Source organism: Ovis aries, chromosome 1, assembly GCF_016772045.2.
Source record: "Ovis aries strain OAR_USU_Benz2616 breed Rambouillet chromosome 1, ARS-UI_Ramb_v3.0, whole genome shotgun sequence".
In the NCBI taxonomy this organism is placed as follows: domain Eukaryota; kingdom Metazoa; phylum Chordata; class Mammalia; order Artiodactyla; family Bovidae; genus Ovis; species Ovis aries.
Genome location: NC_056054.1, coordinates 99129404 through 99154420, shown reverse-complemented (window position 1 = coordinate 99154420; position 25017 = coordinate 99129404). Strand labels below are relative to the sequence as shown.

General features: G+C 39.6%; 1 protein-coding gene across 1 annotated transcript in view; it reads left to right on the top strand.

Moving 5' to 3' along the window:
• Positions 1–25017, top strand: part of RNF115 (ring finger protein 115) — a 77671-nt gene that overhangs the window by 16940 nt on the left and 35714 nt on the right. Inside the window, exons 2-3 of the mRNA XM_004002410.6 lie at positions 5078–5136; positions 9887–9929. Of these exons, the coding sequence (XP_004002459.2) occupies positions 5078–5136; positions 9887–9929 (102 nt within the window). The remainder of the gene's footprint in view (positions 1–5077; positions 5137–9886; positions 9930–25017) is intronic.

Genomic DNA, 25017 nt, shown 5'->3' with positions numbered 1-25017 from the left:
GGCAAAGTTATTATGTCTCTGCTTTTTAATATGCTGTTTAGGTTTGTCATAGCTTTTTTTCCAAGGAGCTAGTATCTTTTAATTTCTTGGCTGCAGTCATTGACTGAAGTGGTTTTGGAGCCCAAGAAAGTAAAATCTGTCACTGTTTCTACTTTTTCCTCTTCTGTTTGCAGTGAAGTGATGGGACTGGATGTAATGATGGTCTTTTTTTGAATATTGAGTTTTAAGCCAGGCTTTTCACTTTCTTCTTTCACCTCATCAAGAGGTTCTTTAGTTCCTCTTTGCTTGCTGTCCAGCAGAGTAGCCCAGACTTGTGTGACTGCTCAGTTCTTTAAGACTCAGAAAGCAGAAACTGTTAGGCAGTTAAGAACATTGTCTGGAATTAGCTCAGTATCCTATAGGTAAAGAAGTCATAGGGCTCTCCAGATTCAGTGATGTGGTTCTTAGAACTATGTCTGGGATCACGAAGAGAGAACTTGTACATTTCTCTACTCTAAATCAGTGTGATTCTTGCTTCAAGTCTCTCTTCTGTCTTCCCAATTATGATATCTACCTTCTGAAATTATTTTCTTTTTATCACAGTTCTAAACATCATTGAAAGTTCAGGATCAGTGTAGATGACCCTTTAAAGACCTTACTTACTCCATGGTGGGAATGTAAATTGATAACTCACTATGGAGAACATTATGGATAGTGCTTAAAAAACTAGGAATAGAATTGCCATATGATGCAACAGTCCCACCATTGGGCATATACCCTGAGAAAACCATAATTGAAAGAGCCATATGTGCCCCAGCACTATTTACAATACATGGGACATGGAAGCAACCTAGAGGTCCATCGACAGATGAATTAATAAAAAGTTGTGGTACATACATACAATAGAATATTAGCCATAAAAAAGACTACATTCAGTCCTATTGAGGTGGATGAATATAGAGCCTGTTATACAGAGTAAAGTAAGTCAGAAGGAGAAAAACAAATATCATGTATTAACACATATATATGGAATCTAGGAGCCTGTTTGCAGGGCAGCAGTGGCGACGCAGACATAAAGAACAGACTTGTGGACACAGTGAGGGAAGAAGTGGGTGGGGCCAACTGAGAGTGTAGCGTGGAAATATAACTTACCATATGTAAACTAGATAGTGAAAATTTGTTTTATGATGCACTGAGCTCAAATCAGGTGCTCTGTGACAGCCTAGGGGGGTGGGATGGGGTAGGAGGTGGGAGGGAGATTTAAGAGGGAGGGGACATAATGTGTACCTATGGCTGATTCATGTTGGTATATGGTAGAAACCATCACAATATTGTAAAGCAATTATCCTCCAATTAAAAATTTTAAAAATACATGTATAATATTTCTATATATACTTAATGTTGATTATGAAATAAATGTGATTCAGTTCAGTTCAGTCGCTCAGTCGTGTCCGACTCTTTGCGACCCCGTGAATCGTAGCACGCCAGGCCTCCCTGTCCATCACCAACTGCCGGAGTTCACTCAGATTCACGTCCATCGAGTCAGTGATGCCATCCAGCCATCTCATCCTCGGTCGTCCCCTTCTCCTCCTGCCCCCAATCCCTCCCAGCATCAGAGTCTTTTCCAATGAGTCAACTCTTCGCATGAGGTGGCCAAAGTACTGGAGTTTCAGCTTTAGCATCATTCCTTCCAAAGAAATCCCAGGGCTGATCTCCTTCAGAATGGACTGGTTGGATCTCTTTGCAGTCCAAGGGACTCTCAAAAGTCTTCTCCAACAGTTCAGTTCAAAAGCATCAATTCTTCGATGCTCAGCCTTCTTCACAGTCCAACTCTCACATCCATACATGACCACAGGAAAAACCATAGCCTTGACTAGATGGTCCTTAGTCGGCAATGTAATGTCTCTGCTTTTGAATGTGCTATCTAGGTTGGTCATAACTTTTCTTCCAAGGAGTAAGCGTCTTTTAATGTTTCAGCTTTAGCATACAATAATAATTGTATAATTATTACACCACCTACCATAGCTGTATCTTGGACTTCGTGATCATCCAGAACATTGCTTCTTTTGAAATCTTAGGCTTTACTATCCCATGGGCAGGCCCCAACTTCTTAAACTTCCAGCTCTTTTAGTTGTTTACTTTCACGCTAACCATTCTCTGATTGTATTAGATTCTGCTACTTTGACTCCTAGTTGTGAGGTGTGTGGCAAGAAGTTTCATGTTTGTTTATTCAGTAAATATTTATTGAATACCTGACTGTTTTAGGGATATAATGGTAAACAAAATTGATCTGAACCCTGCCTTTATGAAACTTAAAGCTTTCTGAATGGTTACAGACATTAAGAAAGAATTAAACAAATATATAATTACAAACTCTGATAAGTGCTATAAAGGAATGAATTAGGAGCCATAAGGAGAAAATAAGAAGAGGAGAGGACTTCCCTGGTGTTACAAGTGGATAGGAATCTGCCTGCCAATGCAGGTGACACAGGTTCAGTTCCTGGTCCAGGAGAATTCCACATGCTGCAGAGTAGCTAAGCCTTCTGCACCACAACTGCTGAAGCCTGTGTGCCTAGAGCCTGTGCTCCGCAACAAGGGAAGCCACTGCGATGGGAAGCCCATGCACTGCAACGATAAGTAGCCCCTGCTTGCTGCAACTAGAGAAAACTCACAGCAACGAAGACTCAGTGCAACCAAAAATAAATAAATTCTTTTTAAAAAGAGGAGGAAAGCACTTTAGACTGAATAGTGAATGAGGGGCTTTCCAATGTGACCTCAAAATGGAGACCTAAAAGACTGGAAGTCCCTTACCATGCAAAGAGTTAGGGGAATAGTGTTTTCAGTTGTAGGAGCAGAATGTGTGAAAGCTTGAGGCAGGGATCAGCTTGATGAGTTAGAATAATTGAAAGGTCTTTGTGACTGGAATTCACTGAGGCAGGTAGCCTGAAATGAGGTTGCAAAGTTAAACAGGGGCTGGCTGAATCAAGGCCTTGCAAGTCATTTTTAAGAGTTTGATTTTATTCTGAGTGTTTCTGGAAATAGTTGAAAGGTTTTAAGATGGGATGATATGGTCTGTTTTATGTTTTAGAAAGATCATTCTGACTTTATCATGCAGAACAGATGGGAAGAGGCTGGAAGAGAAGCAGGAGAGCACTTAAGAGGGAACTTATTCATTGTTTAGAGCTAGTGCTGGCTTGGGTTATGATGGTGTGGCAAAAAGGCAAGGAGTAGATTTGAGAAATGTGTTTTTTAATTGATTTTTTTCTTTTTAACTTTAAACATTAAAATAGATTTAAGGTTAGCCTTCTAAAGGCCATCTCACTTGCTTTCAGGTAACTTTCTTTGTGGGAGAGAAAGGAATGTAGTTACTGCTACCTTGGAGGATAGGGGATGAGGAGCAGAGGGAGGGGCTCAGGAATTTATATGTTCTCCAGGTTGTTACCTGCCTGGAGTAATTCACAGTATGCCCATTATTAGTGTTTCTCATCTTTCATGTGTGTAGAGAAGAAAAAAGGTTGAGAGTTTCTGCTCTACAGGATAAATTTCATGGCAATCTGAAGTTTTCCATAGCCTGATTTCAGCCTGCCTATTCACACTCATCATACCATTCCCCTCCAACCACCATGCATGCTGTATTCTATTGTTACGATTTTTAACTCATAATTTCCTTTTTTATTGAGCACATAGACTAATATTTTAAGTCTGTTTCCGATAAAGCTTTCCCTGATTCCCTCAGGAGAACTTTGGTATTTTGTTTATATTCCCAGTATGCATTGCTTAAAGCAATTGTTTTATTAAATTTAAATGTTTTTATTGTATTGACTGCTTACCAAACTAGTCTTCTTGACAGAAGGGATTGATTTTTTTCTTTATGCCTCTTTTAAGAAAGCATTTGAATGTTCGAGTTACATTTCTGACTGTCTTTGTTTGAGTAGGCAAACACAGCTTACATTTCCTTCTGATAAGACAAACTTTGGGATTTAGAAAATGTAGCGAGCAAGAAAATAGTTGAAGATGTCTTTCCCAGGTCTATTTTAATAGGTATTAATAATTAAAATATACTTTTTAAAATTGTGGTAAAGCAACCTTAGAAGTACATTCTTTCTTATCAGCCCCAATGTGTTCAGTCACGTCCAACTCTCTGTGACCCTATGGACTGTAACCTGCCAGGCTCTTCTGTCCATGGGATTCTCCAGACAAGAATTCTGGAGTGGGTAGCCATTGCCTTCTCCAGGGGATCTTCCTGACCCAGGGATCGAACCCCAGTCTCCTGCATTGCAGGCAGATTCTTTACTGTCTGAACCATCCAGTTAGATCCTTGGAGTGGAGAAATCCATCAAGATAACCCAGAAGTTCTAGACACAGATAATTGGCCCAAAAGCTTGATATTTAATTAAAAGAAAGATTCCTGGTAGTGAAGGAAATAGAAGTTGATCTAATGGAATTATTCTGGTTATTATAATTAACATGTCTATAGAATACCTGAGAATATTTAAGTTTTATTTGGAACCGTTGATGATCAAAAAATAGGTTAGAAGTGTTGCGAAACTTCACTGTAAAAAAAAAAAACAAAACTTCACTGTAAATTCCTAGTCTACAAATTGATCTATTCTGTGATTCAGTTTATGTCTCCTGTCATTGTTTAGAGCCAGTGCTAGCTTGGGTTATGATAGTGGGGCAAAAAGGCACGGAGTAGATAAAGGAAAAAAATAGTATAGCAGAAAAAAACAGCAATTTCTATACCCATTGAGTATTATAATCTTTTACTGCTCTGATACATCTCTTGGAGCTTTTTCACTAGATTTGAAGAGAAAATTAGATAATGAACTCATTACAGTTAAAATAAAGTTCAAGTTAAAAAAACCAAACTTTGACATTCTTCCCTTTTAGCTTTCACTGGGAATCACTTATGAAGCCATTCTATAATTATCACGTGGAATTCATTACTTGCCGGAGTATAACAGAAAAAACTATCCTGGGAGTCAGCAAGTACAAACAACATTTCACAACATCAGCTTGTGTACCGCATATTGTTCTGTAACTATATACTTAGCTTTCTGGTGAAAGACTCTCATTTATGTCTTCCTTTCTTTTATAGGAATATACTTGTCCCAGATGTGAATCAGGTTTTATTGAAGAAGTGACAGATGATTCCAGGTATAGTACAAGCCCATGAATAAATCAAGCATTCTGTTATCAAAATTATGTTTTTTAGCATCAACTGAATGAATATAAAGAAATTTGTTTTATAACTTACACTCTTTGTTGAGAGAGAGAAGTAGCAGGGCAAAGAGGAAGAAAAATGGGAAGATTAGGAAAATATTGTGATAGTGCTAAGTCACTTTAGTTGTGTCCGACTTTGTGCAACCCCACAGACTGTAGCCCACCAGGCTCCCCTGTCCCTGGGATTCTCCAGGCAAGAACACTGGAGTGGGTTGCCATTTCCTTCTCCAATGCATGAAAGTGAAAAGTGAAAGTGAAGTCGCTCAGTCGTGTCCGACTCTTTGCGACCTGATGGACTGCAGCCTACCAGACTCCTCTGTCCATGGGATTTTCCAGGCAAGAGTACTGGAGTGGGTTGCCATTGCCTACGATAGTAGGTGTCTTAAGATCTACTGTGGCATTCCTGGGAAACCTCTGTATCCCTATCAGAGTAAATTTGGTGAGTTTGCATATATTTCCTGAGACTTTGGGGTTTCCCTTGGACTATTGGTTTTTAGTGACTACTCTGTTGCTTGAAGGTAGATTGCTCTTATACCCATTTGGTGGGCTGGGGAGCAACTTCTGACAAAGATTACCTAGCAAGATAAACAGGCTGTTCTAGCCAGGGAAACTGAGTTGTGATTCTTGAGGAAGCTTTGGGTCCCTTGTGCTTATTAGGATTATTGTGGTTAAACATACCATCTTGCTACTGTAGTATTAGTGTGTTGGTAATGCTTGAAACTGGCTCTTGTTGCTCTTACTGATGGTATAAAACCTATAAAAGGGGAAAGTTATTTCTGAAAATGACACTGTTACATATTCCTTCTTGGTTAATATGAGTAAAGCTATGAAAGTGTAATAAAAAGTAGAATAGTGTTGATAGGAGGGCTTCTTTTAATATTGGAGTGACTTTGGGGGTTTTAATGGCAGTAAATAATTCCTTTACTGTTGCTGTTGGCAGAATATAAAGTTGAAGTTCCCCTTCCACAACCAGGAAAAACTACACATTTTACAGTATGTACAATTGGTTTAATTTTATTAATGATCAGTGATTATATGTATAATCTGACCTGGAGCTTCTGGGGCAACATATGGCATGAAGATCTAGTTTGCTACAAACACTTGATGTAATCTTGGTTTTAAATAACACAATACCAGCTCAATCTATAAGATTAGCATGATGGCAAAATTAGCAATTTTGTGTGGATGGCATGCTAACTTGGGATAGCTTTTTGTTTGTGCTGTTATAATTGCATTATATACTTGTTTCAAGCAGGGTATGCTCTGCATGTGTTATAGAGCATGTTGTTTTTTGGGGGAGCATTTTTTTCAAGGGTTTTGAATACTAATCCTGGTTTCTTCAGCCATGAGGTTGGTGATTAACTACAAGATGAATCTTTTCTAGAAGAAAACTGAATTCTGTGGGTCCTGCTCTCACTTGACTTAATCTTTTATTTGTGCGTTTGTGAGTCAAAGGTTGTCTTATACAGGTGCTATTGGTAGCAGATATTCAAATGCAAAGGTGATGTCTTTTGAAAGATCAGTGTTTTAAATAGTTGAAGAAATCTTTGCTTAGAATCACCTACTATAAAGTTTATGAACATTTGCTGATTTGAATACTTAGCAATTACAGTGTTAAGTAGTGGATGGTAAAAATGAGAGCAAGTCCTTATGTGGACATTGGATAATGGGTTCCATTTGCTGTTAGATATTCATCTGGAGGAGCATCTTGTAAATTTTCGTAAGCTTTGTAACATTTCTCAGAAAAATGTAATTGTTTTTATTATCCCTTCTCTATGATTAGCCCTATCATTCTTTTTTAAAAAATTATTTATTTATTTATTTTTGGCTGTGCTGGGCTCTGATGCTGGGAGGGATTGGGGGCAGGAGGAGAAGGGGACGACAGAGGATGAGATGGCTGGATGGCATCACCGACTCGATGGACATGAATTTGAGTGAACTCTGGGAGTCGGTGATGGACAGGGAGGCCTGGCGTGCTGCGGTTCATGAGGTCGCAAAGAATCGGACACGACTGAGCGACTGAACTGAACTGAACTGTGCTGGGCCTGTGTTGCTGTGCATGGGCTTTTTACTAGGTGCTGCGAGCAGGGGCTACTCTCCAGTTGTGGTGCTCAGGCTTCTCACTGTGGTGGCTTCTCTTGTTGTGGACCAAGGGCTCTATGGCCTATGGGCTTCCATAGTTGTGGCACATGGGCTGTAGAGTGGGGCTCAGTAGTGGGCTCAGTAGTTGCAGCTCCCAGGCTCTCCAGCACGGGCTCAAGGGTTGTGGTGTACAGACTTGGTTGCCATGCTGCATGTGGGATCTTCCTGGATTGGGGATCAAACCCGTGTCTCCTGCATTGGCAAGTGGATTCTTCACCACTGAGCCACCAAGGAACCCCAGCTCTGTCATTCTTACTATACAAAGAAATTTTAAGGAAAGGGAAGGCTGGGGGAGTTGCAGGGATAGAAGAACCCTAAAAGAAAGAGTTAATAGCTTTAATTACCAAAGATACCTGAATCCTTGAAGCTATCAATATATGGTAAAGGCAGGAAGAGCCCTGGAAGCCTGTCTAGGCGTGAGCAATAAAATGGATACACAGTGGTAATTTAATTATTTATCTAGCATAGAGGTACTGGTAATTTGGGGCTTGTTTTACAGAGGAAGTGTTTTTTACAAAAGACATTTTAACCTTTGAAACAAATAACAGTTGTCAAATGGTTTCTAATCAGAGAATAAGGCTTGAGAATGATGCCATAGATAGAGAATGGCATTAGCTTTCGTTTTTTCACTTTTCAGTTCAGTTCAGTCGCTCAGTCGTGTCCGACTCTTTGTGACCCCATGAATTGCAGCACGCCAGGCCTCGCTGTTCATCACCATCTCCCGGAGTTCACTCAGACACGTCCATCGAGTCTGTGATGCCATCTAGCCTCTCATCCTCTGTCGTCCCCTTCTCCTCCTGCCCCCAGTTCCTCCCAGCATCAGAGTTTTTTCCAGTGACTCAACTCTTCTCATGAAGTGGCCAGAGTACTGGAGTTTCAGCTTTAGCATCATTCCTTCCAAAGAAATCCCAGGGTTGATCTCCTTCAGAATGGACTGGCTGGATCTCCTTGCAGTCCAGGGGACTCTCAACAGTCTTCTCCAACACCACGGTTCAAAAGCATCAATTCTTCGGTGCTCAGCCTTCTTCACAGTCCAACTCTCACATCCATACATGACCACAGGAAAAACCATAGCCTTGACTAGATGGACCTTAGTTGGCAAAGTAATGTCTCTGCTTTTGAATATACTATCTAGGTTGGTCATAACTTTTCTTCCAAGGAGTAAGCGTCTTTTAATTTCATGGCTGCAGTCACCATCTGCAGTGATTTTGGAGCCCCCCAAAATAAAGTCTGACCCTGTTTCCCCATCTATATCCCATGAAGTGATGGGACCAGATGCCATGATCTTCGTTTTCTGAATGTTGAGCTTTAAGCCAACTTTTTCACTCTCCTCTTTAACTTTCATCAAGAGGCTTCTTAGCTCCTCTTCACTTTTGGTTCCAGACTAACCAGGGTGTGTGTGTTTTCTCAATGAGCTGAGTGCGGTGCCTGGATTGCTATTGTAATTCTGAAAATGAAAGCTGCTCTAGTAATTTGTGGACTTTGTATCATTGGGGTGAGTGTGTGCATGCTTGTGTGCTAATGTGTGTACTTTTGTGCCCTTGTATGTGTCTTAAAGTAAAAGTGATATCCAGCGATTCTTGTGGTTCTTTCTATCCCCTTTCTGTCAAAGTGTTTTAGCCAGTTTTTTCTCTTTGCAAATTTCATGGGGATGGTGGGATCTAATATTTTTTCCTGGTCTTTGAGAGGGGGTTTACACATGCAATATTAATTCAGTAACATTTTGTTTTGAGTTATCAATGCAGGATATAGTAAAGCAGTGTTATGAAAAGTGCTGAGTGCTCTGTATAATGGCTGATACATAATAAATACATATATTTGTGGTATTAATAAAATACAGTCTTTACCCTCTGAATTTTATGTTTCTGAAAGAAGGGTAAGAAGTAGAAACGGACGAAACAAGTTCTAGATATGTATAATACAAGGTCAAATTTAGGATCAAAGTCAAGAGTGCAGAGGGCTGTGGAAGAGTCTTGTTTGGTGAGTTTAGTAAAGTCTTAATGGAGGATGGCTCTGAGGGGTGGGTAAGATAATCATCATCAGAAGAAAATATTTATGGAGCCCTTTTATAAGATGCTAAATATTGTACCAGACCCCTTGCATTACTAATTTTTAATCATTTCTAGTAGTTTCAAATGTTGTGTGTTCATCTGATGGTTAGTGGTTTTTTAGTGAAATATTATTTGGAGAATCTAGTTTTATTTTTTAGCTTCTGAGAATAAATATTTTTCTTCCTTTACTCAGATTTGAGTTGCATTGCTGGCTGTAGGTCCTCTTCCTTCTCTGTGATGGCCCCTCTCTAATTTTTTTCACTTGATTTAGCCTTGATTTTGTAGTTTGTTATAGTTTGTTTTAAGTCTATTAATTTTCATAGATTAATGCAAGTTCTTCATAATTTCCTTTGTAGGTGTCACGTTGGGATGAGTTCTTTTTCCTTATTGGGATTTGTTCTCATTGTACCATTCTATATTTAGGTTCTGGGAGGGAAGCTTACTCCTGGGCATAGAAACTAGAATCACTTCTCATTGCTTTTTCTCTTCAGTTTTTTAGGTGGTGGCAGCAGCACATCAACACAGTTTTCAGAGGTAAGTTTCCCTTTGGCTCTATGGAGTCTTTAGGTAGTGGCCTCATGCTAAATCAGTGACAGATTTTCACTTGCCATTGCAATAAAACCTCAGAATGTTTAAGGAAAATGTAGGCAAGAGTAGTCCTAGAAGGATTTGTGTTCAGTAGTTGGGGCTTTGGCATGTTATTTTTAGTAAACCTTTGATTAGGTGGTGTTTCAGTTATTTTCTGCTTCTATATTGTGTATATAGTGTGAGAATGTAAAGCTTGTGTGTATTTTTTTTAATAACTGTTGCAGACTCTTAGTGGTGTGACAGTCAAGTAAAGAGCAGGGGATGAGTTCTAATTGAAGTCACATTGAGGCACAGTCTACAGTTTTACACAGAGATACTGGTTTCTAGAGATTACCTTTTATGAATATGGTAATTTGGTATATGTATTGGAATTTGGGTGCCAGATTAAGTATAAGATATTTACTTGCCTTCCAGGTCTTGAGATAGAACCTATAGTTAATTTCCAGTTCTTTATATAATGTGGGTTCTCTTACTGCAAAGCACAAACTCTGGGGCGTGTGGGCTTCAGTAGTTGTGACAGGTGGACTCAGTAGATGTGGCTCTCGGGCTCTGGAGCATGCGCTTGGTAGTTGTGGTGCACAAGCTTAGTTGCCATGTGACATGTGGGATCTTTCTGCATCAGTGAGCGAACCCGTTTCTGCTGCATTGGCAGGTGGATTCCTTACCCTGGAGCCACCAGGGGAGCCCTAAGGTTTAAGTGACATTAAGTACTTTTTGTTCATAAGCATTAAGAGACTGTATCTCACAAGGGTAGACCCCTCCGCCTATGGAAACCCTGGTTTGCTTTTGCTCCTACTGCCATATAGTTTGGCTAGCCCTAGAAAGCTAACAGATGCTAAAAGGAAAAAAAAAAACAATTAAATCCCATAATCGGAATTTCTTTGTATTTCAGGATCACATTAACCTTTTTTGGAAATAGTTCAAGTTTTGAGAACAAGCAAAACTTCTTAGTATTTATTTGTGTATAAATTAAAACTGTATTTGCAGGTGTGTCTGAAAACTGGTATTCAGTAAGAAGCCCATAAAACCCTAAGCTTCTCTCCTTTATCCTCTGAAAATTATTTTAAGACTTGGAGCTCTCAGGCTTTTTTTTTTTTTTTTTTTTTTTTTGCCACACCATGCAGCTTGTAGGATCTTAGTTCCCAACCTAGTTTGTTCCTTAGTGCCTTGACCAGGGATTGAACCCGGGCCCCAGTAGTGAAAACACCAAGTCCTAACCACTGGGCCACTAGAGAATTCTCAGCTCCCCAGATTTTTTATGTTATTAGATATATAGTCAAGAAACTTAATGTTTGGGTAATAATCCTGTTTTATTAAGGGTATTTTCTTTTACTTATGGTCTGTGGTACTTCCCAATATCTGGTATTAAGCTTTTTACTTAACTCTGAACTGACTTGGTATGTGGGTTGGTTAGTGTGATTCAAGATAGATTATGTCTTTAAGCTCCCATTTTCTTGTTTTGATGGATGAAAAAACATTACTTAAAATTGATTCTGCTCACTAGGCCTGAAAGCCTTTCCAGTTTTAGTATGTTTTTTTCCTTGTGTGTGCTATTCCTGATAACACAGATTGTCACTTACTGGTTATACATATGCAGAGGAAAAACTTCATCTGATTTTCCTTAAGTGTTAGTTCTCTTTTAGGAGATGGAAATACAAGTTTTATAGTTATGACTCACTAGGAGAAGATGCATTCAGAAGAAAAATAAATATATATATTTCGTCAGTTTCCTAACTTTAGTAATGCTAAATCTGACACTGCATGAGTTATCCTTCAGGTGTTGAAGTAATTTTGCCTAGTTATAGCCTGTGACATCATGTTCTTCAGGATTTGTAGCAAGGGTATGATTACACCCAGTTTCCCCTTGTCATCAAAGGGACTATTTCAGTTTTCTCCTTTTAAAATATTTTGCACTTATATAGAAAAAAACCTGTCTTTTAATATTGTAGAAGTTGTCAAGGATTAAAAAAATCAGCTAAGAAGTGTATGTTGAGTGCACTTCTAGCACTCTGTTAAAGTTGGAGCAAGAAACAAATGTTACAGTTGCCTTGAGTGCAAGGAACTTATAATTTAGTTGGGGAGCAAGTGCAAACATATGAAATAAGTATGAATACAAGAAAGAATGTACAGAGGGTATAGTAAACTTATTGTGGGGTGTATGTGACAGACAGTAGGAAGGACAGATTAGGTGTGCTGCAGTCTTTGAAAAGACTAAGATGTTTAGGAAAGGAGGTCAAATGACATAGTGATATGCCCAGATCCAGATTGCCTGAGTTTAAATCCTGGGTCTACTGCTTACTGACTATGTAAACTGGGCAAAATTACTTAGAATTTTTCAGTGCCTCTGTTTCCTCCTTTGTAAATTGGGGAAAATAATAATACCTACCTCAGAGGGTTGTTGTGAGGATTGAGTTGATACATGCCAGGTGTGTGGGCCAGTGTGCCTGCCGTATAGTGAGTGCTTAATAAATTTTAGCTGTTATTAATTCATGGAGAAGGTAAAACAAGGCTTCAAGTACTAGAGCCTTAAAGGGTAGGTGGAATTTAAATAAGCAAAGAGATGAGAAAACACAAACACTTTTCCTCTAGACAGTGTTCATAGGCTTTAAGTTAATAATTATACCCATATCCCTAGAGGAAAAGCCTAGAAAGAAAATTATGTTTGGAAACGAGTTATTTTTCTTTTCTATATTTCAGTTGATAATTCCAGCAAATGCTTATGCTCAGTTTTGCTCTATTTTTCTTCAGAGTTGCTTGTACAATGAAGAGATTATTTCTTAATTAGTATTTATTAATGCTGGATTCTTAAAACACTAGATATATTAGAAGAGGCTTAGTCCAAGCATATGTGTGTGTGTGTATGTGTGTGTGTGTGTATATATATATATTTTTTTTTTCTTTTCCTGAATGAGATCTGGGATGGGGGAAACAGGAAGAGTAGATGAGGATAGAGAAGAGTTGCCAGTGAAATGGGAACTATGTTTGAGTAATGTGTAAGGATTGGTGGAGAGTGAATTTAGAAATGTTGCTAACAGATTGTAGAGAGAGGGGACATAGCTATACTGAGGTCCCTGTTGATAATCTGGGGAATTGAGCCCATTGCTATCTGAGCGTTTCATTGATTACTTGAAAGCTTCTGACCGTGACCTGGTGCCAGTGAGACATCTGATCTGAAAGTCTCAGCTTTCCTGAGTATATCACTTCAGTGCAAGAGTGGCTATGGCTTTTGCTTCATAGTAGCAGAAAACAAGATAGATGGTTTTCTAGAAAAAGAACTCCCAGGTGTGCAAGAAGGCAAGGTACTCTGAGCAGCCTGATTTATATTTATTTAAATAAAAATTGTTTTGGTACATATGCAGCTATTCCACTATACATATTTCGCTATTCTAAGAGCCCCCTTTCTTTATATATTTCCTTTCAGGTTTTGTCCTGAGGCATAGATACTGAAAGATATTATAACAACATTAAGAAGATTTTTAAAAAGTCTTCCATATTATCATTACCTTATTTTTTATTTCATCCTTTCCTTCCCTCCCTTTCTCATTTTTTTTCTTCCTTTCTCATACTTTCCATTTCTCACATTTATGCTTCATAACTGTTTTCAGATATAATCATATGTTGTGTTTCTGATTTTTAAAATTTACTTAGGATTATAACAATTTTTTTTCTTATGTCTTCATAATTATAAGAGTTACATATTTTATGACTTTATACTCTTTCATGCATTCTCTATATTAAACTGTTATCCTGTATTAAAACGTGTCTGGCTATACATGATGGTTGATCATTGATCATACCTCTTCAGTTCATCTCAGAGTCTAGAACATGTTGAGAATTAAACCATAGATGCCAGGGAGATGGAAATAAGGATTTAACTTGTATTCAGTGAAATTGGAAATCACATTTGATCTATGGGCAAATGGACATCCTAAGTCTGCACAGGATGCCCCTGCTGAGAATTAGAGGCAGCAGAGCAGGCACAAATACTCAGAACACTTCTTTAGCCTTTGTACAGAGTCCTTATACATGAACTCCATCAACTGGAGAAATGTGACTTAGCAGATGTTAGGTTTTTGCTACTTACCAATCAGAGCATCATTCCTCTGGTAGGAAAGAGTAATGAGGAATGAATAAAGAGGTTAGAAGTGGTCGTGCAAGCTCTTGAGTCTTCCATGCTCACCTTTGAGTTTAGTAATTGAAGTCTGTAGTTAGCAAGGATCTGGGACTAGTAACTCTGGCAGTTAGGCGAGGAGATGAGTAGTCTGGGAGGGCAATATTATGTCTACCTTCATAAAGTCTCTCTCCAGTACCAACTATGCTCTTTTGTGTATGCTCCTGGAACCTGTGGAGAAGGCTCTGAAGTAATCAAGAACAACTTAAATTAAGCTGAGCTAAATAAAACTGTTGATATTCTATTGCCCTTGACCTACAAAGGTGATAATTTTAAATGATTAAACCTAGTAAAAAAAAGTTAAAGATTTCAAATCTTTAACTTTCTTTTCCCAAGTAAGTCTTCCTTTTAGCTGTTTGCTTTTCTTCTCAGTCTCAGCCAGAGGGCTTATACTTAAATGCCAGGTAGAGTTTGGATTCTTTGAGCAGCTGCACCCTGGATGTGATCTTAAAGCTTGAATTAATTCAACCAAATCTTTCGTCTGTCTCACTTTTTAGTATAAAGAGTTAAAAGAGCTCATTTCATAGTGCTGCCTACTTCACAGCCAGTCCATTTGGAAATATCAACTCCAGAACTCTTCAGCAGTTGTTCAAAGAATAACTGTGTTTCTCTAATTCAGTACTAAGTTCACACCAGTAATTCTGTTGCCAAGCAAAGAATGTAATGTAAACTCAATGGTAACTGGAAGAAGAAGAATGAAACAGAAAATAGTTTTGGTGTCAGCCTTGCCAGTTTTTTGTTCAGTGACTGCCAGTTGACCACATCTATAGTCTGTAAGCTTAAACTCATTTGGAAAAAAGTACTTTTCATGAGATAATTTATGGCACAGTGTTTACATTTTAAGGGGTGGGTGGGTAGTGGACATCATATTTTTTTTCTTTGTGAATAGTATTTGAATACTCTGTATTTTTAGAAAATTTAGGAATTTTATATTTGATTGAAAACTTGTATCCAGGCTATGTAGAGACCTCTTAAAATGGAATAATGAGAAAACAACCCATTTTTAGAAAACGGCAAAAGATTTAAACAATCTCCTTTACCAAAGAAGGTGTATAGACGGCAAAAGAAATCTCAACATTGTTAGTTGTTGTTTGTTGTTGCTGTTTAGTTGTGTCTGATTCTTTGTGACTGCATGGACTGCAGCATGCCAGGCTCCTCTGTCCCGCGCACTACCTCCTGGAGTTTGCTCAAATTCATGTCCACTGAGTAGTTAGGAAAATGCCCATTAAAACCACAATGAGGGAATTCCCTGGCGGTCTAGTCGTTAGGACTCTCGATCTTCCACTGGAGAGGGCATGGTTCAATCCCTGGGTGGGAAACTAAGATCCTCATGCTGCGTGGTATGGCCAAAAACAAAAAAAACAACAACTCACCAGAGTGAGCTACTACATAGTTATCAGGATGGCTAAACTTTAAAAGACTGACGGTATTAACTTTTGGTAAGGCTGTGGAGCAACTGAAATTGATTGTAAAAATGGTCCAACCACTTTAGCAAACAGGCTTTTTTTTTCTTAGAAATATCAGCCATATGATTTAACCATTGTACTCCCCTAAGATATGTACATAATTGTGCATAGCAACTATTGTAATAATAAAAATTAGAAACATTCCAAGAGCCCATCAACAGGTGGATGGATAAACAAATTGTGGTATATCCACAGTATGGAAATACTACTCAGCAATATAAAGTATGTGGAATGTGACTCAACATAAACCCTTGATTCATGTAAAAATTAGAATGAATCTCAAAATAATTAAGCTGAGTGAAAGAATACATATAGTATGATTCCCTTTACTTGAACTCCTACAAAGTATAAAAATTTGAGAAAATGCAAATCATGGAGTGATCAGTGGCTGCTTGAGGGCAGGGAGGGGCAGGAGGAGGGGATTACCAGGATTCATTAGGAAACATTTGGAGGTGATGAAAATGTCCTGTATCTTGATTTAGTGCTTTCGTAAAATTGCTTGTGAACTGTTTTCAAAATTGCATTTAAGTTCAGTTCAATTCAGTCGTTCAGTCGTGTCCTACTCTTTGCGACCCCGTGAATTGCAGCACACCAGGCCTCCCTGTTCATCACCATCTCCCGGAGTTCACTCAGACTCACGTCCATCAAGTCCGTGATGCCATCCAGCCATCTCATCCTTGGTCGTCCCCTTCTCCTCCTGCCCCCAATCCCTCCCAGCATCAGAGTCTTTTCCAATGAGTCAACTCTTCGCATGAGGTGGCCAAAGTACTGGAGTTTCAGCTTTAGCATCATTCCTTCCAAAGAAATCCCAGGGCTGATCTCCTTTATAATGGAGTGGTTGGATCTCCTTGCAGTCCAGGGGACTCTCAAGAGTCTTCTCCAACAGTTCAGTTCAAAAGCATCAATTCTTCAGCGCTCAGCCTTCTTCACAGTCAACTCTCACATCCATGCATGACCACAGGAAAAACCATAGCCTTGACTAGACAGACCTTAGTCGGCAAAGTAATGTCTCTGCTTTTGAATATACTCTCTAGGTGGGTCATAACTTTTCTTCCAAGGAGTAAGCGTCTTTTAATTTCACTGCAGTCACCATCTGCAGTGATTTTGGAGCCCAAAAAATTAAAGTCTGACACTGTCTCCACTGTTTCCCCATCTATTTCTTATGAAGTGATGGGATTAGATGCCATGATCTTCATTTTCTGAATGTTGAGCTTTAAGCCAACTTTTTCACTCTCCTCTTTCACTTTCTGCCATAAAGGTGGTGTCATCTGCATATCTGAGGTTATTGATATTTCTCCCAGCAGTCTTGATTCCAGCTTGTGTTTCTTCCAGTCCAGTGTTTCTCATGATGTACTCTGCATAGAAGTTAAATAAGCAGGGTGACAATATACAGCCTTGACGTACTCCTTTTCCTATTTGGAACCAGTCTGTTGTTCCATGTCCAGTTCTAACTGTTTCTTAAGTTAGTAATTTTGAAATCGCCCTCAGCTGACTCATCTCTAGATCATACTGGTTTTTTGTTTTTTTTTTCACCACTATCTAAGACTTTTTCATCACCCTTGGAAGAAGCCCTATATCCATTAGTAGTCACTCCTTTTTCTCCCCAATTCCCCCAACTCTAGGAAACCATCAGTTGATTTTCTGTTTCTGTGGTTTTGCCTGTTTAGGACATTTGATATAAATGGAATGAATGATACAGTATGTGACCTTTGTGACTGACTCACTTAACATAATGTTTTCTTGACATATCTGTATTTTATAGCATGAATCAGTATTTAGTTCTTTTTTATGGCTGCATGATCTGCTGTATGGATATACTACATTTTGTTTATCTGCTCATCAGTTGATGGACATTTCCATTATTTACACTTAACCGTTTTGGATAACATTGCTGTGAATATCGGAGAAGGCAATGGCACCCCACTCCAGTACTCTTGCCTGGGAAATCCCATGGATGGAGGAGCCTGGTAGGCTGCAGTCCATCGGGTCACTAAGAGTCGGACACAACTGAGCGACTTCACTTTCAGTTTTCACTTTCATGCATTGGAGAAGGAAATGGCAACCCACTCCAGTGTTCTTGCCTGGAGAATCCCAGGGACAGGGGAGCCTGGTGGGCTTCCATCTATGGGGTCACACAGACTCGGACATGACTGATGTGACTTAGCAGCAGCAGCAGCTGTGAATATGTATAATTTTTTTCTGTATGTATTTTCTGTGTTCTCAAGTATATAAGTAGGTGGGAAATTGCTGGGCCATATAGTAACTCTTTAACCTTTCAAAGAATTGACCATAATATTTGAGGTGCTCATATAATCATGGTTCAGTTCAGTTGCTCAGTCGTGTCCCACTCTTTCTGACCTCATGGACTGCAGCACACCAAGCCACTCTGTCCATCACCAACTCCTGAAACTTGCTCAAGCTCAAGTCCATTGAGTTGGTGATGCCATCCAACCATCTCATCCTCTGTCATCCCCTTCTCTTCCTGCCTTCAATCTTTCCCAGCGTCAGGGTCTTTTCCAAGGAGTGAGTTCTTCACATCAGGTAGCCGAAGTATTGGAGCCTCAACTTCAACATCAGTCCTTCCAACGAATATTCAGGACTGATTTCCTTTACGATGGACTGGTTTGATCTCTTTGCTGTCCAAGGAACTCTCAAGAGTCTTCTCCAACACCACAGTTCAAAAGCATCATTTCTTCAGAGCTCAGCTTCCTTTATGGTCCCAACTCTCACATCCATACATGACTACTGGAAAAACCATAGTTTGACTAGACAGACCTTTGTTGGCAAAGTAATGTCTCTGCTTTTTAATATGCTGTTTATGTCTAGATTGGTGATAGCTTTTCTTCCAAGGAGCAAGTGTCTCTTAATTTCATGGCTGCAGTCACCACCTGCAGTGATTTTGAAGCCCAAGAGAATAAAGTCTGTTATTGTTTCCATTGTTTCCCCATCTATTTGCCATAAAGTGATGGGACTGGATGCATGCTGTGATGATAATTTTTTGAATGTTGAGTTTTAAGCCAGCTTATTCGTTCTTATCTCTCAGTTTCATCAGGAGGCTCTTTCCTCTTCACTTTCTGCCATAAGGGTGGTGTCAAATGCATATCTGAAGTTATTGATATTTCTCCCTGCAGTCTTGATTCAGGCTTGTGCTTCATCAAGCTTGGCATTTCGCATGATGTACTCTGCATGTAAGTTAAATAAGCAAGGTGACAATATATTCAGCCTTGACGTACTCCTTTCCTAATTTGGAACCAATCTGTTGTTCCATGTTCGGTTCTAACTGTTACTTCTTGACCTGCATACAGATTTCTCAGGAGGCAGATAAGGTGGTCTGGTATTCCCATCTCTTTAAGAATGTTCCACAGTTTGTTGTGATCCACACAGTCAAAGGCTTTGGCATAGTCAATAAAGCAGAAGTAGATATTTTTCAGGAATTTTCTTGCTTTTTCGATGATCCAAAAGATGTTGGCAGTTTGATCTCTGGTTCCTCTGCCTTTCCTAAATCCAGCTTGAACATCTGGAATTTCATGGTTCATGTACTGTTCAAGTCTTGGTTCAGGTCTTGCCTGGAGAATTTTGAGCATTACTTTGCTAGTGCCTACTTGACAAGCTCTGTCTTGAAAAACTGAAAATGTTACTCTGCATTGGAAGTAAAAAGATGATGCTTCAAAAAATATGTGGGCTGAAATACTTACATGTTTTAATATAAAAAGATGGAGGGACTTCCCCAGTGGTCCAGTGACTAAGACTGTGCTCCCAATGCGGGGGGCCTGAGTTGGATCCCTGGTCAGGGAACTAGATCCCACATGCAGCATACATCCTCGCTTGGAGAATTTTGAGCATTACTTTCTAGCATGTGAGATGAGTGCAGCTTCTGTAGTTTGAACATTCTTTAGCATTGCCTTTCTTTGGGATTGGAATGAAAACTGACCTTTTCCAGTCCTGTGGCCACTGAGTTTTCCAAATTTGCTGGCATATTGAGTACAGCACTTTCACAGCATCATCTTTTAGGACTTGAAATAGCTCAGCTGGAATTTCATCACCTCCACTAGCTTTGTTCGTAGTGATACTTCCTAAGGCCCACTTGACTTTGGACTCCAGGGTGTCTGGCTCTAGGTGAATGATCACACCATCATGGTTATCTGGGTCATTAACATCTTTTTTTGTATAGTTCTCTGGTTAGCTTATAGCAAATTTTGCTGATGCTCCATATCATTTATTTCGCTGCACCAGGTCTTAGTTGCAGCGTGCGGGCAGTCTTAGCTGCATGTTGGGATCTAGTTCCCTGACCAGGGAGCCAACTCAGGCCCCCTGCGTTGGGAGCACAGTCTTAGTCACTGGACCACCGGGGAAGTCACTCCATCTTTTTTATATTAAAACATGTAAGTATTTCAGCCCACATATTTTTTGAAACATCATCTTTTTACCTCCAATGCAGAGTAACATTTTCAGTTTTTTAAGATAGAGCTTGTCAAGGAGGCCGTTTCTGTGAATCTTTTGAATGTTTCACCAAAATTTTATAATGGTATTCTTGTGATAACCTATGTGAGAAAAGAATCTAAAATAAACTGAATATCTGTTTTTAACTTGTCTTGAATACCCAGTTTTGTTGTATGAACTATTTTTTTCTCTTGGGCTTGTCTTAAGTCTGCTCAGAGGCAAATGACCTGAAGCTATTCTTATGCTTAGTGTTGATTTAGTATAAGTTTGTGTGCTGCTGCTAAGTCACTTCAGCCGTGTCTGACTCTATGTGACCCCATAGATGGCAGCCCACCAGGCTCCCCCATCCCTGGAATTCTCCAGGCAAGAACACTCTGGAGTGGGTTGCCATTTCCCTCTCCAGTGCATGAAAGTGAAGTCGCTCAATTGTGTCCGACTCTTAGTGACCCCATGGACTGCAGCCCACCAGGCTCCTCCGTCCATGGGATTTTCCAGGCAAGAGTACTGGAGTAGGGTGCCATCGCCTTCTCCAATAAATTTGTGTGGTGTGCTCTTTTTATCAGGTGCTATATGGTCAACATACAGTAATATCTTGGGACACATACATTGACTACTACTGTCTGTCTGCACTAATCTGCAGTTTCCAAACAAGTAGAAAAAGCCTTAAACTGATGTTGAAGCTGCTTCTAAGCTTGGGTTCCTTCAGAATTTTTACAAATGTTAGATGCAATAATTCATGTGTAATTATCAGTGCAGATTATTGATATTATGAGTTTGGTACTTAATTTTTCTTCTAATCAAAAATTTCAAATATTTATCCAAAGAAGACATATATATAGATGACCAATAGGCACATGAAAAGATGCTCAGTATTACTAATTATTACAGAAAGGGAAATCATAACCAATCATAATCATCACAAACAAGTCCGCAAATAATAAATGCTGAAAAGGGTGCAGAGAAAAGGGAACACTTCCACACTGTTGATGTGAATGTAAATCGGTACAGCCACTTTAGAGAACAGTATGGAGATTCCTTAAAAAACCAACAGTAGGGCTTCCCTGGTGGTCTAGGTGTTAAGAATCTGCCTGCCAGTGCAGGGGACATGGGTTTGATCCCTGGTCCAGGAAGATCCCACATGCTGTGGGCCAAGTAAGCCCATGCGCCACGACTACTAAGCCAGCCCTCTAGAACCTGTGAGCCACAACTACTGAGCCCATGCTTCATAACTACTGAAACCTGCGTACTCTAGAGCCTCTGCTCCTCAACAGGAGAAGCCTCCGTAATGACAAGCTCAGGTACTACAAGTAACGAAGACCCAGCACAACCAAAAATAAATAATCTTTAAAAAAAAAAAACCAAAAAACTAAAAAATAGAATTACCATGTGATCCAGCAATCTCATTCCTGGGCATATATCTGGAAAAGACGAAAAGTCTAATTTGAAAAGATATATGCACTCCAGTGTTCACAGCAGCACTATTTACAGTAGCCAAGACATGTGAAGTCGCTCAGTCGTGTCCGACTCTTTGCGACCCCATAGACTGTAACCTACCAGGCTCCTCTGTCCATGGGATTTTCCAGGCAGTAGTACTGGAGTGGGTTGCCATTTCCTTCTCCAGGGGATCTTCCCAACCCAGGGCTGAAACCTGGGTTTCCCACATTGTAGACAGATGCTTTACCGTCTGAGCCACCAGGGAAGCCAAGACATGAAAGAAACCTACATGTCCACTGACAGATGAGAGGATAAAGAAGATGTGAGATACACACACACGTATACATATGCACAATGTAGAATATTACCCAGCCATTAAAAAATAATGCCATTTGTACCAACATGGATGGACCTAGAAGTTTTCATACTAAGTGAAGTAAGTCAGACAGAGAAAGACAAATATGCAGATGACACCACTGTTGTGGCAGAAAGTAAAGAAGAACTAAAGAGCCTCTTGATGAAGGTGAAAGAGGAGAGTGGAAAAGTTGGCTTAAAGCTCAACATTCAGAAAACGAAGATCATGGCATCCAGTCCCATCACTTCATGGCAAATAGATGGGGAAACAGTGAAAACAGTGGCTGACTTTATTTTTGGGGGCTCCAAAATCACTGCAGATGGTGACTGCAGTCATGAAATTAAAAGATGCTTACTCCTTGGAAGAAAAGTTATGACCAACCTAGACAGCATATTAAAAAGCAGAGACATTACTTTGCCAACAAAGGTCCGTCTCGTCAGAGCTGTGATTTTTCCAGTGGTCATGTATGGATATGAGAGGACAGTATAATATAGATGGACTATAAAGAAAGCTGAGCGCAGAAGAATTGATGCTTTTGAACTGTGGTGTTGGAGAAAACTCTTGAGAGTCCCTTGGACTGCAAGGAAATCCAACCCGTCCATCGTAGGAAACCAGTCCTGGATATTCATTGGAAGGACTGAAATCCATCGTAAAGGAAACCAGTCCTGAATATTCATTGGAAGGACTGATGTTGAAGCTGAAACTCAACACTTTGGCCGCCTGATGTGAAGAACTGAGTCATTTGAAAAGACCCTGATGCTGGGAAAGATTGAAGGCAGAAGGAGAAGGGTACGACAGAGAACAAGATGATTGGATGACATTGCCGACTCAATGGACATGGGTTTGAGTAAACTCTGAGAGTTGGTAATGGACAGGGGAGGCCTGGCGTGCTGCAGTGCATGGGGTCGCAAAGAGTCAGACACGACTGAGTGACTAAACTGAACTGCACTGAGAAGGCAGTGAGATAACATATTTAAAGTGCTGAAAGAAAAAGATGGCCATCTTGAAATTCTAAATCCAGTAAAACTGTCTTCAAGAATGAAAGAGAAATTAAGACATTCCCAGATAAACAATCAGAGAAGGTGATGGCACTCCACTCCAGTACTCTTGCCTGGAAAATCCCATGGACGGCGGAGCCTGGTAGACTGCAGTCTGTTGGGTGTGAACAGTCAGACACAACTGAGTGACTTCACTTTCACTTTTCACTCTCATGCATTGGACAAGGAAATGGCAACCCACTCCAGTGTTCTTGCCTAGAGAATCCCAGGGACGGGGGAGCCTGGTGAGCTGCTGTCTATGGGGACACACAGAGTCGGACACGACTGAAGCAACTTAGCAGCAGCAGCAACAGTAGATAAACAATAGCTGAGGGAGTTCATTACTATATGCTTTATACCATCTATACAAGAAATGCAGAAGGGAGTCTTTCAGGCTTACTATAGACCTGTTGAGTTTACTTTCTGCAGTAGGACAGAAAAATATACATTTAAAAAATCAACCTCCTATAGATTCTTATACACAGAAAACAAAAAGAGAAACCTCTAGGTGATATAAGTGTTTTCTGTCTGGTAAAAACTATTTTTTAAAAAAGCCCTGTTATCAAGTGTTCGCCAGAATTTGATACAGTGGAAACCCTTCAACACTCATGGTGGATATGTAAATTGGTTCAACCACTTTGGAAAACAATTTGACATTAATATAGACCATATAAAAAGTTGTATAGACCACTAACAGAAACTTCCTATCTATAGCAGAAAACATATATAAGAATGTTTGCACGGGCTGTAATGGCAAAAAACTGAAAACAGTATGTCCTTATGTTTATTCAGGGAAGAAAAGATTTTAAAAAGTGTGGCATAAAGTGTGTGTGAAAATAAATGTATCAACATGTGGAGACAGAAAAGCAAGTGCTTTCATTAGGCACTTTCATATTAATTCATAAGGCACATTTTATTTATGAATGTGTATATTTGTGGTAAAACTATTTAAGAAATGGTAAAGAAAAAAATTGAGGGTAGTGGTTATCCCTGGAGGTTGGAGGAGGGAGGAACATAGGGTTTCAGTGGTTTTGGTCATATGAGCTAAGAGATGGTTACATGACCATTTGTTTTCCTTTTTAAAAAATTATTTATTTTTCCTTTTTTCGTTTGCGCTGGGCCTTCGTTGCTTTGTGCAGGCTTTCTCTAGTTGACGGAGAATTGGGGCTGCTCTTTGTTGCAGTGCACAGGCTTCTCACTGTGTTGGCTTTTCTTGTGGAGCACAGGCTCTAGGGCGTGCGGGCTTCAGTGGTTGTGGCGCAGGGACTTTGTTGGTTCACAGCATGTGGGATCTTCTCAGACCAGGGATGGAACCCATGTTCCCTGCGTTGGCAGGTCGATTCTTATCTTCTCTGCCACTAGGGAAGTCCTGTTTTATTTTCTTACACCTTCTTTCTTGTGTTGTTTTACATGGGTCAAATACTATATATTATAATAAGAAATGTTAAAGACAATATAAAACATAAAACATCCATACTGTGCTATTGTTGAAAAGAATGATATGCCTTTGTTCTGAGTTATTCATTGCAAGCCTTTTTTTCCTTTCATGGAATTTTTTTTTTGAACTGCTGTATTCTAATCATTCCCAGAAAGTGATTGGGACGTAGTACATGCTCAATAAGTATTTGTTGAATAAATGTGTGTGTTTGTTTATAAAACCTGGTGAATGTATGTACAGATAATTAAATATCTGGAATTCTAAAGCTCTGTCAGTGAGAATAGGGGAGTGTCGCCATTGCTGTGCTGGCCCACCGTGAAAGCTGGCATGCTGTCAGATGTCACAGACTGGGTGTTCCACTGCCCCGCTTAACCACATCCTCAACCCCCCCATCACTTGGGGCAAGGGCTTTAGGGCATAATTTAAAAAGGAGGACCTGAATCCAAACAAAGACGCAATCACAGCCTCTTATTGACTAAGAGGCTGGAAAGTGACTTAAATTTGTCTTACCATTTTTTTGCACTGTATTTTAATATTTTGAAGTTTTATTTGCTTTTGTTTCATTTGGGTTTGTTTAGTTTTTGCAGTTGTTAATATAGGACCTGTTTTGGGGGATGATTTCTCAGAGGTAAACTAAGTCTTTTCATAAACTAAGGTAGTCTTTTCATAAACTCTCTTTATATTTCTTTTAGT